Source organism: Montipora capricornis, chromosome 3 (genome assembly GCF_036669925.1).
Source record: "Montipora capricornis isolate CH-2021 chromosome 3, ASM3666992v2, whole genome shotgun sequence".
In the NCBI taxonomy this organism is placed as follows: domain Eukaryota; kingdom Metazoa; phylum Cnidaria; class Anthozoa; order Scleractinia; family Acroporidae; genus Montipora; species Montipora capricornis.
This window is the reverse complement of record NC_090885.1, coordinates 770,358-787,857: the sequence shown is the minus strand read 5'-3', so window position 1 is coordinate 787,857 and position 17,500 is coordinate 770,358. Positions and strand designations below refer to the sequence as shown.

Below are 17,500 nucleotides of genomic sequence, written 5' to 3'. Positions count from 1 at the left end.
TTTCAAAACAATGAAAGGCGTTGTCTATTTCGAGTAATTTCTCTGCCACTTCGTTCACATTTCGTATATCATTGAAAAGCGGTTCAATCGATCTACGCAGGGTCGTAACTCTGGACAAATATCCTGCTCTTGAATTCTTTAATCTCACGTTGTCAAGGGCTTCATCTGAATATCCACGGCGTCTTCTTCGACTCATGCCAAACCCGGACGACATTTCATTCACGAGATCTTTGAATGAATGTAATTAAACTCCTGTACAGTTTGATATTCGACTTTAACTTAACGATTCACTATAAAAAAGGAAATATAGAAATACAAAGTTACAAGCAAAATACCAAAAAACTAAACTTCAGAACGCCAAAAACCACGACTGAAAAATTAACTACTTACAAGATCTGTACGGCAACTCCGGGTACAACAACTGACTTACAAAAGGAAATACAATACTTTTATACGAAAGACGAATACCTAATGAATCGACGAAATGAACAAAGGCAATTACATATGATTAGGCAACAGAACTTAAGTACATTGAATAGACGCGATAACGAAGCAAATACTGACTAATTACTGCATGCGGAATTTAGGCAAATTTAGAAATATCTCACAAACGCGACGAAATACACGATACAGCAATTAAGCGATGACAAATGACAGCAAATTACATAGAGCCGATAAAAATCAGTGCAAATATAGCAAACTTGTAAAAAAAAATATGAAAGAAAAGAAAAAATCGATTTCTCGTGTCTACAAAGAGTATGGATCATTACAACACCATACAAAAGGAACGCACCCATGGTAATCCATCGATGCGAGAAATTTTGATTTTAGCTATGACGTCGTCGTCTGTACTTCCCACGCCCTCTATGTATGCCAATGTGACCAGGATCACGTGCCCATGGGCGCGATCTTTTTGGGAAAAAGATCCAAAATTTTTGGTCTAGAATCTAACAGAATAGTCTTTTCCGGAAAGTTCATTTCGAAAATTTTGGTCAACCTCTCGAGATTTTCCATTTTTCGAAATATCGGAAATTTCATAAATTTCCTGTTCCATTTGACATTCGTGGAAGAGCCTCCGCGGTTCACCGAAGTGGAAAAAACTGTTCCATTCAGCTCCAGGGAATTTCGAAAATTCAAACCGGATTTTTTTCCCAAATGAATCGCGCCCAATATCTAGGGCTCAAATTTAGACCTCATCGAGGCTAGTTTACAGCGTACTTCTTCCATGTTATGGTCAATTGACACCTGTCAAAACAAGGTATTCGCTGACCAGTTTAGCATCACCCTACCGCGGGCTCAAGTTTACAGCTCATCAAGGTCAGCTGCTTTTTTAAAGTTGACTGCTGGCCAGGTACTTGTTTTCGATTTCATCACGTTTAGAAAGAGAGCGGCCACGAGCCCCAAAATCAGTAAACATTAAAACAAAGATATGCAGTTTCCCCTGCAGAGAGGAATGTGTTAATAAAAATATAGGCACGCATTGCGTACATGTGGTAGTGAAGTAACACAGCGCTGTATAAAATAGACCCTTCCGGGGTTTTTTACCACCATCTTGTTTGGGGGGCAAACACAGCAAAATTTATGGATTTTGGCCGACTTTGAACCGCTGTAGCGCCGCTAAAAAGTGACAGATTTCCAACTTTTGCCACTACTTTAAATAGTTTTATTGATATCATTCATTCAACAAAAAATAAGGCCATTAAGCAAGGTATGACATCGTTAAATTCGAATAATAGATCTTCTCATGTTGCTTCTAACTTTGCGTCAATTTGCCGTGATAATTTTACAAGGGTTTGTATGGAATCTTAAAAATTTGATTATGGTCGTTGTAGCCTGAATCTGTTTTTTTACATTTCATGAAAATAATGCTTTAGCGGCGCTACAGCGGTTCAATGTCGGCCAAAATCCCATACATTTACTATAAATTTTGCTGTCTCCCCCCCCCCCCCCTCCCCAAAACAAGATGACGCTAAAGACCGTAGAAGGGTCTATTGTCAACTGAGCTGCGTTATATCTTCCAGGAGATTCAAGTTATCTTTGCGTAATATGAAGCTCTAATAGTACACGATATTGTTTTGGTACCGTATATTATTATAGTGCAATGGTAGATGTCTTTGGTAAATAGCTCCTTGAGAAGACATGTGGTTACTTGTATAATACTAAATCCCAGAAAGATTGAAGAAAATAAAAAGGAATCGAGAAACGTTGGCTTCGAGACTGACATTTTGATCATTTTACCACAAGTTTGAGCGTGCCCTCTGAGCCTCTGACAGCTTTCGACGACAAAATTTCACTGAAGTTTTCCCTGTCGCGCTGGGTGACCTAAAAAATGTACCACTTTGTAATATACCACTTTGTAAAAATGCGAACTAAGCAAGGTACAGCAGATTTTGTTAGCCTGCTTTATGGGAAGCAAATATTGATGCAAAAGTAAATAAATATTGATACACAGTTTTTAGGAAGACCAGAGGAAGTTTTTAGGAACTGTCGATCGAGAGCTCTGGCTGGTTCCAATCCGTTCTCGTCGCTGGTTGGTCAGATGGGAACACAATAAAAATGCTAACCGTAAGAAATCGGAAGAGAATGGCCGAGGGGATTCTGTTTTCTGTTTGCCGTACTTGCAATGGAAATATTATTAGTAACAACCATCCTTTGGATTTATTTGTTGAAATGGCAATTAGGGAAGGAATCGTACGGGATTGAGAAGAGTTTTCTGGTATGAAAACTTCTGTCGACGATGGTTTATTGCTATCACGAACATGTAGAACTTGTTACGTTACTGCCACGACATTTCAGGAGTTTGTGAAGACGGTAGTTCAAAGCTCAGCAGGAGTCGGTTATCCGATCTAAAAGAAGGAGTCTGTGAAGCAGAGCCCGTCCTGGAATGATTTCCGTACAAGTCCCTGCTTCATTATGCATGCAATATACTAATTAATTATGCATTCGCGCTATTGTATTGTACAACAATACGAACACTCAAGGGAATCGAATATATACATGGCTAATTTGTACTTACGGGATGAATAAAAATGGATCTCGTTTTTCTCTCCCTCTCACTTCCTCTCCCTTTCTCCCTCTCTTCTTTGCCCACACCGTTGCTCCTTTTTGTCCCAGCTTTCCTTTTTGTATCCTTTCGTCCAATCCTTTTTTCCAGATCCCGCTCGGTATTTTGTGGTATTACAATCATATGTCACTAACAGCTTGCCTTGAACTCCGACCCAATGTAAACCTCTGGATTACTTGTCCCCGTTCTTGATCACTGAGCTAAAGTGTCAAGTTGCTAATTCACACCTTGAAAATGATATTTATTTTGAATTCTGGCTGACTATTTACCATTAGTTAACTTTCACATCACTGTTTTGGGCTAGTATATAATTTATTAAACTGATAAATGATAGGGTCAGAAGAACCTATAACCTATTCTTCGACAGGCCTCAATACTTAAGCTCATGCATGAGGGACCCTGTCAGTGTACATGCTAAATTGTCTCTAGGTTACATTGATTGCATACAGTGTTATGTTTAGTCAGCTGAAGAGAAATCAACATAATTCAGACTGTTCCTGTTTGCACCAGAAAAAGGAAGCCCCACGTGCATTTTGGACTGTTTTGCCAGATGTACCCAGCAGGCAAAGGTTTGGTTGAATCTGCTCCAATGGCCATTGCTTAATAGAAAACAGCCTTCCAGAAGTGCTCCTCAATGATGTTCACATGCAAAATACAGTGTTGCTGTTATTGGCAATAATAATATGATAACTAAAATTAGAACACCAAAGTTAGTCATTTATCTTATTACTTTCAATAATTTTGCGCAAACCAACAAACTGAAGATGAAGACCATGAATAATATTTTATTTGTGCCCAATCAATGTTAAAATTCACATTAAAATTAATGATATTTTATCATCAATAGCAATAGGTTTAAAATACAAAGGAAATTAATGGAAATCAAGCAATAATTATTTAGGTTGGAATCATTTTAACTTAAATCTAGCTTTGAAGTACAACAGTTACAGAGTAAATTAACTACTGGGTGCAAATATACAAACTTGATCCAGTCAGTCAGGGAGCAGGGGTGGCGAAGTGGTGAGAGCATTCACCTCCCACCAATGTGGTCTGGATTCAGTTCCCAAACTTTGCGTCATATGTGGGTTGAGTTTGTTGGTTCACTTCTCCGCTCCGTTAGGTTTTTCTCTGGGTACTCCGGTTTCCCCCCCTCCCCCCTCCCTTCCTTGGCAAAAAAAATATATATATATATTTTTGATTTGATTTGATTTGATTTGAGTTAATTTCATTAGTTTCCCCAATTTGTGCTCTAGCACTAAATCCATTGACACTTTAATATTTAAGTTGTTGTTATTATAATTATTACACCTATATAGTTCGTAGGTATCAGACAAAATTGGTACCCTTAGGACTAATAGGCAGGCTTTTAGCTGCAACACATATGAAAATAATTTATTACCAGTGTATGTGATCATTTATTTTTAGTAATAAATGCTAATTTCAAGGTTGTTTGCTTACGCATTATCATGTTATTGTCTCTACATCAACAGAGCTTAGAACATTTCACATGCAAAAGTATTATCACTCGGATGTATTTAACAACATTTAATTCAGTTCAACTTGATCCCTGTCGTCATCTCCTGTTAAGCGATCTCCTTTTAAAACCAGACTTTCAGTCCTCCCTCTCTCATCTTAAAAATGTGCATGTATTTGAGGCATTTAACGGCGAAATGACGTGCACAGATAGCCCCCCTCCCCTCCCCGGGGTTGTGCGCTTGCGTGATATGTTGGCCGCACCGATTTGGTGTTTGAGTCACCTTGCTTTTTTGTTGTAAATAAATTGTAGACTAAAAACAAAATAATTATTTATTTGTTTAACCAATATTTCGTCAGGCACGGCCTGACTTCTTCAGGGAGTTAAATAATTTCAATGGAAGTCACATGGAAATGCCCATCCATGATAATGGAAGAATTTTTTTTTATATAATTAATTCGGCTGTCATGTGTCTGGGCAAAAAATGAGTTATTAATTACCGGACATATGACTTCAGCCGAATGCGTGTTACTTCCGTTTCCGTCCAAATTTGGTAGGCCGGATGTTTTTTAAAAGAGCCAAACACCGGCCAGATTTTTATCGAAATCGATTGAAATGATGCCATTCTCTGTAATTACTCTGTAGCGTGACCAAAGATGGCGTCTACGAAGTTGAAGAAAAGAGGAATTTTGGTTGAAATCACGGGGAAAATACATACAGAGGTTCTTTAGAGGCTAGAGAAGCCATCTGGATGGTATTTAGGGCAATTGTAAGGGATTTGCTTGTGAAAAAGAGGTTAGCATCCTTCTATTGCGTAAACATAATTCAGTATTCCACGTGGCTTGTCCATACCTTCGGCCGTTAACTCGTTTTCCAATCTCAAAATTACCTCCAGAACCTATTTTGTGCACAGAATAAGCTTTCAGAATGATGTTCTTCTCTTCTTAGAGGATACTTTTCAATTCTGAGCAATTTTGTTTGTTTATCTCATCTCGCGTCGCATAACTCAATTCCTCAACTTGCCCGAGTCTGCCTAAATTCCTTTGACCTTTCGTTGCGTCGCTAAAAAAAATCATAAAATATTCGTGGATGGGTCGATTTCTCTGAAATTTAAAAGGGTGATTCCTAAAGAATAGGTAAAAGATATTTGCTTCTAGTAAAAATTCCTGTGTTTTGCTCGAGAATACAACAAAGAGGGATTATGCGACTTTTCTTACGTGGCTTACGTGATGTTTATGTTGTCTTTGTTATGCACATTTTGAAGAGAAATGTCAAATTATAAAAAAGATTCTGCTGAAAGATCGTCAATTTTATTTTTCTGAGCATACATTTAAACATAAAAGATGCAACGCTTAACGAGAAATGATATTTTATGTTAATATTTTGGAAAAAAAATTCGCGGAAATTTATTAGGTGGAAAATGAGTAGGGGCGCACAGCGTTTACCTGAGGTTGTTGCCTCTTCAAATCCGTTGCTGGCACAGTATCCATAGTCGCAATAATAACTGGATGGCATGGACGTCAGATTATAAACGTAAAATCCACTGCAGTTGCGAACACTGATGTACACCGAAGCCTTACAGCATCCCAGACTTCCCACGAAACACACTTTACGCACGACAGTACCATCCTCCACAGTAGGGTGTCCTCCAGTAAGCCAGCCTGGATGCCAAGCACCACAATGACACATCTTAACGCAAGTATCGGCCATCTGGTTTCCAGCCTCTCCGTCAAACCGGTGCCAGCCAGGCTTGAAATTGTGCGTGCAAGAATCATTGAGAAATCTGTAGTTTGAACATTCTGAGGGAAATGTTAAAAAAGGAATTATTAAAACTCATTGATTATGTTATTTTGGAATGACAGTGTCCCTTTGGTTTTTTAACATCTTCGGCTTCGTTAACGAAAAAGGGATAAAGATACAAAAAGGGGACAAACTAACGGTCTTTTGTATGATCGGTAAAATGTGACAAGGAATGTGAGAGTTCATAGAAACGTAGCATTTGTTCACCTCCTCAGGTTCACCACTGTTTTTGCAAAGTCAAGGATTTACCGACGACTTTATTTTTCAATAGGACGATAATTCAATCCATTTTGAAAGCAAGTCACTCCTATTCTCTTCTCAGAAAAGCATTCCTGTTGTCCGAATTTGAAGCTTGTTTGTAGGAATCCGACGAAACAATTCCAATAAGGCTGTTTTATTCTGGATTTATGTCCATCCTGCGAGCCTATTAGGGAGTTTAAGCAAATCACTACGGATGGTGCTACTACGGCTGCCGTGACTGAAAAGGTCTGGGGAGAGTACATCTCGGTGGTCTGCTAAATTTTAAGTTTAGCAAAGCAAAATACAAGGAAACACGGGCTGAGGAATCTCTTTTATTTAGTTTCTTACATGGCTTCGCTGAAAGGACGATGGCCGTTGCTCGCCTTGCTAGGACGAACAGATTATTTCTGAGCAAAAGCAAATGCTATACACCTTGTACAATAACAACAACAATTTGATGGATGAAATATACCTTTTCAGAGACAAATATCTCAAAGAATATCGAGTGAAAAAGACACATATATCTATACTCAAAGAAGCAAAATATCATCGTATAGTATCCAGATATAAAACATCTTCACTAAAGCCTCAAAGCAAACTTAACCGAAAAAAAACAACCTCGTGCTGAACACGAATATTTCATTGACTCACTTCGCCATTCCAACACCTTTGCCAAAACTTATCGTAAGTTCATAATACGGATTTACAAGCTTATGAGAGGCAACCTTGACACAATCCTTGACTTAAATTGACTTTAAAGGATCTAGTATCCAATAGAATTCTTAAAATGCCGAGATGTCCGTTGAAAAAGGCCAGAGAAGGGAAATAAACCCGATGTAGTAGCCACTAAGACAAAACATCGCGACTCACGTAGTTAGATTTCACACTATGGCTGGATGCAACGGACGTACATGCGCAGTGTCTCATTTTGGGAGAAATTTACTTCCGGCAGCCGTGTTAGCGCCAGCCGTAGCGATTTGCTTAAAGTCCCTAGTATTTTCTAGGGAACACTAACACCGTGCACCCATCAGTACTGGACTATACGTGCAGTACCAACAGAAACAAGGAGTTCTGCAATTTGTCCAAGGAAAGATTCAAAAGTCCAACCATTTGTGGACGTAATCAGAGTCACCACTTTTTCCTCAGTTATTTTAAGATCCCGAGGGTTTATCAGGTGAGCTCCATTGAGCCAACAGGTAGGCGGTGGGTAAAAATCAATGTTAAGAGAAGTGCAAGTTGTGATTCAATTGTTGATTTTAGAGCTGAGTCTAAGACCTCTTGGTAAATAGTTCAATCAAGCTTGAAAAATGGACAAACAGAAGATCTGCTATTGTCAAATTCAAAAATCGTTTTTATTGTACATTAGTCTGTTAGAAAATCTGATGAATGCGTTCTGACCTGGTGCTTGTGGCAGTCCGTTGCCGCAGTAACGTAAGTAACACCTGGGTGGATCAAGGCGGTAAACATAAAACGCTCCACAGTTGCGAACACTGATGTCCTTTGAAAAGTAGCAACAGTCAGTCCCACTCAAATGCTGCAAAAAACAGACTTTTCGTTGAACAATACCCTCAGCCACTGTAGGATGCGTGCCACTGAGCCAGCCTGGTGAGTCTGTACTGCAGTGATGTATCTTTGGACAAGAATCTGCCATTTGAGTCCCAGCCTCTCCGCTAAATCGATACCAACCAGACAAAGTTGAATCGCACAAGTTACCATTGCTCCTGTTAACATAGGTCATTGCTCGGTTGGACTCGTTTAGAAATCCGTAGTTGGAACATTCTACCAATTTTTAAAACAGATAACATTTTGAGGATTATTGTGCTACATAGGATGAAGAAAGACATAATCTCATGTCGCATAGGAATTAAGTTTCTCGAAACTGGTGAAGGTAAAGTCTCTGTTTACGAGCCAGAAGGCCCATCAGGCCGGCGCTTATCTCCGGTTTCCGTATCATGAAGCGACTAGGAGTATTTCTAATCCCCCCTGGATGGGATGCTAGTCCATCACACGGTTACCCCCAGACCTTCGAACAGTCGAGCAAGTACCACCATGGTTTTCAAATACGTATTAAACGTGAAATTTTGATCGTGACAGGGACAGCGTTGGAATAAGCTTTTTAAAGAGTTAATCGTAGAAATTTTGTCTATTAAAGTGAAAGAATATTTTTACTCCATAATAAGCAGCACGAGGTTCACGAAGTAGCGAATGATATCATAGCATTCGATCACTAAAAAGTCTTTTGACCAAAAATGTACCTGTTTTCTATTGCAAAATAAATTCAACCATGGTTGTTAAAAAGGCTGCCTATGTCGATAAAAGCCGGAGGTATGTACATGCTGATGTCGAACTGAGTGACCAAACGGTTAAAACATGTTTGATCTAACTCTGATCAAATTCCACAAGCAAAGAACTATGGGTCACAACTACGTGAACAATACAAGCGGCGGAGCAAGCGTGGTATGCATGCGCGAGCCAACATGTTGGATACAGCTGTCCAAACGAACAAACCTTGGCCCATCAAACACGAGAACAAAAGAAATGTGCCCAAGCGGTTAGCGATGAGAGGCGGATGTATTCGCAGGCTAGACCAAACACTATCAAACAGCATCAAACAAGGTGGCCAAACAGTAAAATTCTTGGTCACCAAACAATGTTTCACGTTGTTTGGTCGCTAAACATTTCCCATTTGGGCAGGCCCTAAGAAGTTCGACAATAAATTTTACAATTAGCAAGGGCTTAACGCTTACATAATCAAAAAAAAAAAGAAAAAGAAAGAAATTATAACACGCTCTGAAATCGGACAACAAAGGCACTTGGCGAGTGCTTTATGAGATCCAAGTCAAGGTAAATTAAACTCAACTGTCAGCGACAGTAATCACGATGTCTCTCACACTTACATCTAGTTGTGAGTAGGTTCTTTAAGCAACGGCCAGTGTAACGTCTACGAAGACCCAACTTCAAAATTAAAGTTAGCGCTATCGTAATTACTCTATCGCGATTACTCTCTCCTATTCACTTTGGAGAATACGGGCAGATTGTCTTGCATCGGGATTCGTACCAGCAGTTTCAACGCAGCAATACTTTGTTATGATTGACGCAACCGCCGTCGTTGCTTAAAATTCTCGATGACAAATCCCAACAAACGTTTGACCTATTTCTCAACCGTTGAACTTAACTGGGAAAGAAAATCCAACCCATTGGAGTATCTTCGTCACACTTGACTTCCCTTGGTGTGTGTTTTTTATCACTGGTTACCCCTCAGCTAATTTCTAGGGGAAGACTATATCATACATCATTTGAATACTATCCTCGATTTGTGCACAAAAACCTACAAGAAAGTATTTTCAATTGCTAATCGCGATTGACTCTGCAGCCTTCCTTGAGTGTGCTTACCATTGGACACAGTGTCGTTGTAACTAATAACTGTGTAAGTAGCTGTAAAGTACACCCAGCTCCAAGGCCTGTTTGCAAGCTTAAATTTAAGCACCACTCCTAGGCTCTGACCTTCGTGCGAGTAAAATGTTACAATACCAGATAAGAGAGAACCACACATTCTTGTACTCATCGGTGTGCCATCTGCGTAGGTTCCATTTTGAATTTCCATGTAAACAAGAGTACATGACCCGTCCCACCATGATATGTCCATGGATTGAATCACTAACTTGACTTTTTCTCCTTTCTTTGCTGCGATCTGCCAGCTGTAATAGGGATACATACATTCCTGGTAATGTGCATAAAATGAGATGATCCCATTCGTTCCATTCAAAAAACGTTGATTCGAACGCTCTAAAAAATCAAAGTAAATAAATTATTACCTTTTAATAAAAGAAACTAAGAACCTCAGATACATCTAACAATTGGTAACTTAAATAAGAAGCTTTAATAAAAGTGATCTTCGCACTTCGCAACACAAATCGGGACAGTGTAGTCAGTGGGCACGGAATTGTCAACGTAAAAAAAGCCCGTTGATTGACAGAATGATAATGAAATACAAACTTTGTATTTTTTTAGTTTGATAACAACAATCACCCTTTCTTAATGTCTCAGTTCCAAATTCAGATGCCAATAAAAACTGAAAGAAAACAAGACTATTCATTTCACGACAGAAGGTATAGCCAGAATTTGTGAAAAGAGAACGGACATTTGATATCAGCAGAACAAAGGAGGACATACTGACAAACAAAAAGGAGAACTTGGAAAATAAAAATCTGCAGTGAATCATTCAGGAACACTAAATTTAGGGGTGAGCAAACTTGGAGTTGCCTGAAAAAAGGAGATGTAACGACAGCAAGTTTTAGAACAAGCCATCAGAGCAAGATCAACTAAAAACCACAGTGACAAATGGAACATCTCCCTGTTGTGAAAGCTGTGTGGAGCCGAAACTGTAGCCCATTTGGTGCCGGATGTAAGAATCTGGCTGAGACACACTACAAGAAATGTCGGCATGACAAAATTGCCCAGGTTATCCACTGGCAACTGTGCAACGCCCATGACCTAGAACATGCAGATGAGAAGTAAGAGCACGGGCCAGAAAAGGTTTCTGAAAACGAAAAATTAGGGATATGAAGATTTAAACAGATAACATCATGGAGCAACCCGGACCGGACATTTTAATTCTTGACAAGGCTTTCCTGCAGGATTATAGATGTTGCATATCCTTTAGACACTTGAATCGTTTAAAACTCGAAGACTCCTGTGAGCCAGCTCATGGAAGAACTGACGTAGAATTAGCGAGGGCTCCTTAAATTAAAGCTACCTCGTGATAAATAATAGATGAAATTATGCACACGCCATGCGTTTTTTTCTGTGGTGTCGTTCCCTGAGTCGACTGGATCTCGGAGTTATGCGCGTGGGGAGTACAATGCGTGTTCCGGGGTCCATCATGTCGCGATTAGTAGTCATAGCATGGTTTTTGCTTGCAAAAAACTAGCCCTGAACGGGCTGTCTAGTGGTAATAACACATTAATTTATCGGAATTTTACTGAGGATTTATAATTTTAGAATTTTTGAGTTTTGAATTTGTGTCCACTTAGTTTCAAAAATAAGTCAAACAATTGGCATAATTGCTACATTAAGACATTTAGTACCCCTAGCTACTTTACATCACATATACATCTCACGTATCCAGCCTTATCTATTTTATGGCATAGTCGCGTGGGGCCGAGCCGCCAAGACTCATTGAAACAAAATTCTTATTTTCCAAAAACGTACACTCCGCCTGATGTACTTTGGTGACTAAATATCTCATGCCGTTCCCTATTTTATTTCTTCTCGATTTCTTCCTCTCGATTTTCTGTACTTTAAATCAGTTGCTGTTCTGATGCGTGACATTTCTAACCACTTATCGCTTCCTAATATTGCCAATTTATTTATTTCTGAAGGTCATCTTCAAGAGGTGACTATTTCGTTAAATCCTCAAGACTTGACAAACAAATTAAATCCTTTTCAACAAACGGTGTAAAAATTTGGAATAGTTAACCTCGTGAAATTCGTTATCTGTCAAAAAAAAAAAAAAAAAAAAAACCAAATCAGCATACATATGCTAAAAAAACGAATTTAGATGAAGAGGTAGTTTCACGAGATATGCGACGCGCCCGTTGTACTGATGGTGCACGTGTATTCGAGTCGTCGGAATTCCTCACCACCTCCCAGGGTGCCTCCTTCTCCTCTAGACAGAGCGCCGCAGTACATCAGAGAGATCCCGACGAGGTTGATATTAAGGCAGCTTAGAAAGAGAGTTAATTTAACCAAGCAAAAAACGGAAGCTGTAGCGGCAATACAGCTTGACCATCCTTTGATCTAAGATCAGTGCAACTTTTGTGGAATGGCGGTGGATGGCACTTTGAGCCTCCTGAAACTACCCATGCTGCAGCACATGTGTGAAGACCTTGGCCTCGATATACCACCCAAGCCCATGAAAAAAAGGCCTCTTACCTGACACTGTCAAAAGACAATACTAGCAAATGTACTTGACAAAAATAATTTTGTTGATGCTTTTCCTGTTCATAGGACATTTGCATGATGATGCCATTTGAGTTTAAGTCACAGAATCCTTCAGGTTTTTCTTATCTTATGCTACTTAGAGCTGTTGTTATTTTTATCCCAGTGGGAATACAAAATTTAAACAAGACGCTCCATAAAAGCGTACACTGGGTTGCCTGTGGTACGTGTTACACAATAGCCCACGGTTTGTTTTTCTTATTTGCATTACAATGTAATCTAGCATGCATGTGAGGCAATTTCGGGCTACTTTGTAGTTTTAACCCGAAATTGCCTCGCAATTGTTACCGGAATACTGTGCAGATCCAAGTTGTTCAATTCTCTGTCTATGTTAAACTCATAAGTTACCAGAGGATTTTCCATTTGGTTTCAGTGTTCCACATAACAGCACACTTTTTAAAATATTAGAAATACAGCTCCCTTTGATTTCTGCTCGACTGGCGATGGATTATTGTCGAAGTCCATTACTCGCCGCTTTTAAGATTCCAAATATATTTGTCTTGTTTATCCAATTGACGTTCCATTCTTGAGCTCCATAAGGGTATATTTTGTTTAAAGATGCACTTAAACGCCACGCGCGTTACATTGACTTTCGACCCCATTGCAGGTGTAATAATTAAATGATCTCCTGTGTGCACCAGGGAAATCGACGCATTACCTCAGCCCCCTCAAACCTAACAAAATACGCACAAAAGACTCCATGCACAAAGACATCACTTAGCAGGAGACTGACAGGCAAGACTTTTCCCGACACGGAAAAAAAAAAAAAAAAAAAAAAAAAGAAAACGAACAAAAACCCACGAAATGAAACCCAGATTCCGATTGGGTTTGGCAACCCAGTAATAAGAAAAGAAAAACAAACTGAATTCTGACGCCATCATAAAGTTCCCTATTTGGCCTGGACGGGAGTGTGTGGAAGAGGGAGACTGAAGGGCCGACTTGTGTCCAATCGTCATTTACCGCTTATTTTATTTTCAAACATGCGCGTAACCAGATTTTCTTTTTTTCTTAATTACCCTCTTTTCACCCTTACCTGTTTGGCCTTCCATGTCTTTCTATCATCGCTATAACTATTAGGAGATTACTGAGGACAATCCAGTTAAAAATTCACCACCCCTTTAGCAGCCAACCATTAGAAAAATGACGAGGTAGGGAGTATTCAGTGTACACCCTTTTTTTACGGAATCAATATATTCATTCAATAAATGTACCAAAACGTAATTGGGTCATGTCATGCCACATGTGTTGATCTTGTACTTGGTTTACAATATGTACTTAGTTTATTATAGTCGAATTTTCGAAGTTTTAGACTTACCATATTATTAATCATGTACTTAGTTTACAATAGTTGAATTTTTATAATTTTAGACCTACGATATATTAGTAATCTTGTATTACTAGTTCTAGTTTTTTATGTCTATACAAACACGCCTTCCATGGAAACCAGCTGAGTGTTGTCGAGGCTAGCGTGTTTCTTGGATTTAAATAAAGTATACCTACCTACCTACCTAAGCCTGCGTAGTGAACGATTTCAGCGAGAGAAAAGTGTACATCAGTCCACCGAAAGCGAATTACTTTCTCTGATTCATTCGCTTGCTACGAACAATACATTATTTTGACATGAGAGGTCAATCAAAAAATCCGAGCCGCGCCAATCAGAGACCCCGTTCCTGAGCGAACGGGAGTTTTCAAAATCGATGGGTTTGTCCGCGAGCGTTTCTTTCTTCTCTCCTCCCCTCCCACCTCCATTTCTTTTTTACGCTCGCCCTATTCTAGCGCCGCCGAAAAAACAGTTAGCTCCTCGCGCGCTGGAAACGCTTGCGATGCAGGCTACTGTGAGCATAGCCGACAAAAATATAAGGATTTGTATGGGAATCCCGATAAAAAGCTTAAGAAGATAATTATATGAAAAAATTCTCAAGCCTAACCTTATTGTCAACGTGGGTAACCTCCTTCGTGGGTGGTTATTTTCCAGATCCAACGCGACTTGAGCCATTTCTCAATTTCGTGGCAATATACCGTTGACAACCACGAAATTGAGAAATGGCTCACATCGCGTCGGATCTGAAAAATAACCACACACCGTGAAGGAGGTTGCCCACGTTTGGCAATAAGGTTACGCTTCTTAATTGAGATTTTTTTCACATAGGTATCTTCTTAAGCTTTTTATCGGGATTCCCATACAAATCCTCATATTTTTGTCGGCCATACATGCTCACACTAAGCTTGGGGCGCCTGTGGCGTAAGAAACTTCAGATGAAGTTGCTAGTGTGTACTCGTAAATCAGGACATGGCCTGTAACAGTTGTTCTCTTGGTCGATTGCTGTTTACAGAGGGGCCTGTGCGACACTGAAGTGAACAAAAGTTGTATCAACCGCAATAAAACATTTACTTTGCGAATAGATAAAGAGACCCCCGTCCAAACATCACAGTGGAATTTGTTCCGAAGATATGTTAATGATTGACAGGGGACATGACGTCATGTGCACGGAATGCGCATAAATAAATATTTGTGAATTTTTCATCACTCTCGTTCCCAGAGCTGCGATCCCCTTGGACGTTTACAAAACAACGACCCCAGGTCTATGGACCACCCCTCATTTTGTCACAAGCAGAGAAATCTTCAGACGAAAGAGAGAAGAGATCCTCGCACTTATCTGGACACTTTAAGCAGGAGCCCATGACTATGACTTATGTCACGGCATTTAACTGACCGATCTATATAGATTACCTTTTCTGCAAAAAATAAAAATAAAAACGCTTGTTTATGGCATCAGGTTAGTTTTTTGAGATTTGTCACTGGGCTCGGGCTCGGGCTCGGGCTCGGGCTCGGACTCCTGCTCTCATTCGTAACAGGAATATAGGGCTGTTGTTCCCTTATAGTTATGGGCTACTGATTAAGCATGCAATTGTCTCTTATAGACACCTATATACCATCTATTTCCAACTGATGGCTCCAAAGGGATTCGTCTAATACCCGCACTTCAAATATACATGTACATTAATTTCATTCATCGAATCCTTCACCGGAACAAACGAGCCCAACAAACTGACCTGGCCTCAACCGAACTCACATCGCAGAGGTCATGAGTTAATTTTTCAGGTGTCTATAAGAGACAATTATTGCTGAAATTGTCCTGAGATAAGTCCGAGGATCACTTTTCTCTCTCTTACAGATTTTTCTGCTTTTAACATCACAAAATGAGGGGTGGTCCACAAGGGTAGTCCACGGACCGGGACCACAAGGTTGGTCCATGGACCTGGGGCCCATGTTTTGTATACGTCCGATCCTCTTGGCCTGCGCCACTGATCGAGAGCTCTGGCTGGTACCAATTTTGCAGTCCTCGAATCGCAGACTTCCGGTCAACTGCGCAGCCGCAGGTTTCAGATTGAAAATGGCAAACGGCTATCAAATTTGTCCCTGCGAAGGTTAAAAGACTGATCTTTTTCTTTTTCCAAGTGCATTTTTAGTGTTTGAGCGCGCATTCCATCGTGCAAGCAACACGATCGACAATTTTTTGTCGAAACGACACCACAGGCGGCCCAGAGTCGGAAGGTAAACAATTATAAGGATTTGTATGGGAGTCTCGATAACAGACTGAAAAAGATATTTACCCGCAAAAGTTCTCAATAAAAAAGCCGTACTTTATTGTCATGGTGAATTTCTTGCTTTTTGTGTGGTTTTTTGCCTTATTGAATGCGATGTAAGCGACTACTCAAATTGCCGAGTCGTCACTCTTTCCTAAATAAAGGAAAGGCTGGCAACTCATTTCTAACTTACCTCAGATCTCGCCGAAAAAATTCACACTTCTCCGGCATCAGTCACGCTCAAACTCCGGCAATGGCTACACGGATAAATTTACTTCCCCTTGACCAAGTTTCAAGGTCCAGCGAGTATCCATTGCTGAGAAACTGCGAAAAATATTCAAATTTTCAAACTCCTTCGAGGCTCGCTAACAACCAATTTTGACACGGCTGGTCAACGGTTCACTGAGCCTCCATACGGTGAGCGTAAACCTATGCAAGTGTACCAATAGTTGGGCAGAGCAAAAGAAATCCCAGACTCGTCCCCAAATACCTGCCTGGGGTCGTGTTCGAGTTTCAAAATCGGCGAACGATCTTAAAAGTTTGACACTGAAACCTTAACACAGCTCCCATCGCTTTGGTTGCCCCAGCGCATGTTATAAATCCGGATTTTCATCGAACTCCGTAAGAATTGAAGCTGTTTGAAGCCTCGCGCGTGCAAAAATCCCCTTGTCCGACGACACTCGACACCACGGCTGTTTTTTTTGTTGTTGTTGGAAAAAGTAAAGTTTTGTCACGTGAATTGCTTTGAGCCAAAGAAATCACCGCACCGTAATTCTACTGTCCATTAGGTTGCACTAAAAGACAGACAACCGAGATTGTAACTCGGATACCTTTCAGGTATTCCGAGTAATAATTGTTGGTTTTCGATCGATATCGCTTGATGCACCGGTGTGAGAAATAACTTTGAACATTTCAACGCAACTGGAAGCGCAAAAACAAAGCACAGATGATTTTAACGATGGCATTTTCCCTGGACTCTCAACAGAAAAGTGTCCAAAAGGTGCAGCGACCTTTTCATATGAATTTCTTCTGCAGTCAGAATAATGTGAGTTGTTGACAGATAAAAACAGGATTGCGTTTCAAACACAAATAAATACCTTCCACTGCGTTTCAAACTCCACCCAAACAGCAAAGTTTCAAAAATGTTTCAAACAATTTTAAACATAAACGCCCTAGAAACGCTGACTAGTTAAGCATCTTTTTTCATGTAGACGGTCATTTTATTTCATATATGCCTTCATGGGATCGTAGATCTCGCGTGACACAGACTTAAAAGCGCAGTTCATGTTTCTGTTTGATCAAGTCCGTTGGGGACGAGTCTGGGATTTGTTTTG

At 40.0% G+C, this 17,500-nt stretch overlaps 2 protein-coding genes across 2 annotated transcripts in view; both read right to left on the bottom strand.

The window, feature by feature from the left end:
* Positions 1-17,500, bottom strand: part of LOC138039696 (uncharacterized) — a 218,669-nt gene that overhangs the window by 71,299 nt on the left and 129,870 nt on the right. The window lies entirely within an intron of this gene.
* LOC138041859 (uncharacterized) overlaps positions 1-17,500 on the bottom strand; it is a 143,559-nt gene that overhangs the window by 66,836 nt on the left and 59,223 nt on the right. Inside the window, exons 6-8 of the mRNA XM_068887538.1 lie at positions 9,972-10,364; positions 7,977-8,357; positions 5,984-6,337 (exon numbers count right to left, since the gene is read on the bottom strand). Coding sequence (XP_068743639.1) covers positions 5,984-6,337; positions 7,977-8,357; positions 9,972-10,364 — 1,128 coding nt within the window. The remainder of the gene's footprint in view (positions 1-5,983; positions 6,338-7,976; positions 8,358-9,971; positions 10,365-17,500) is intronic.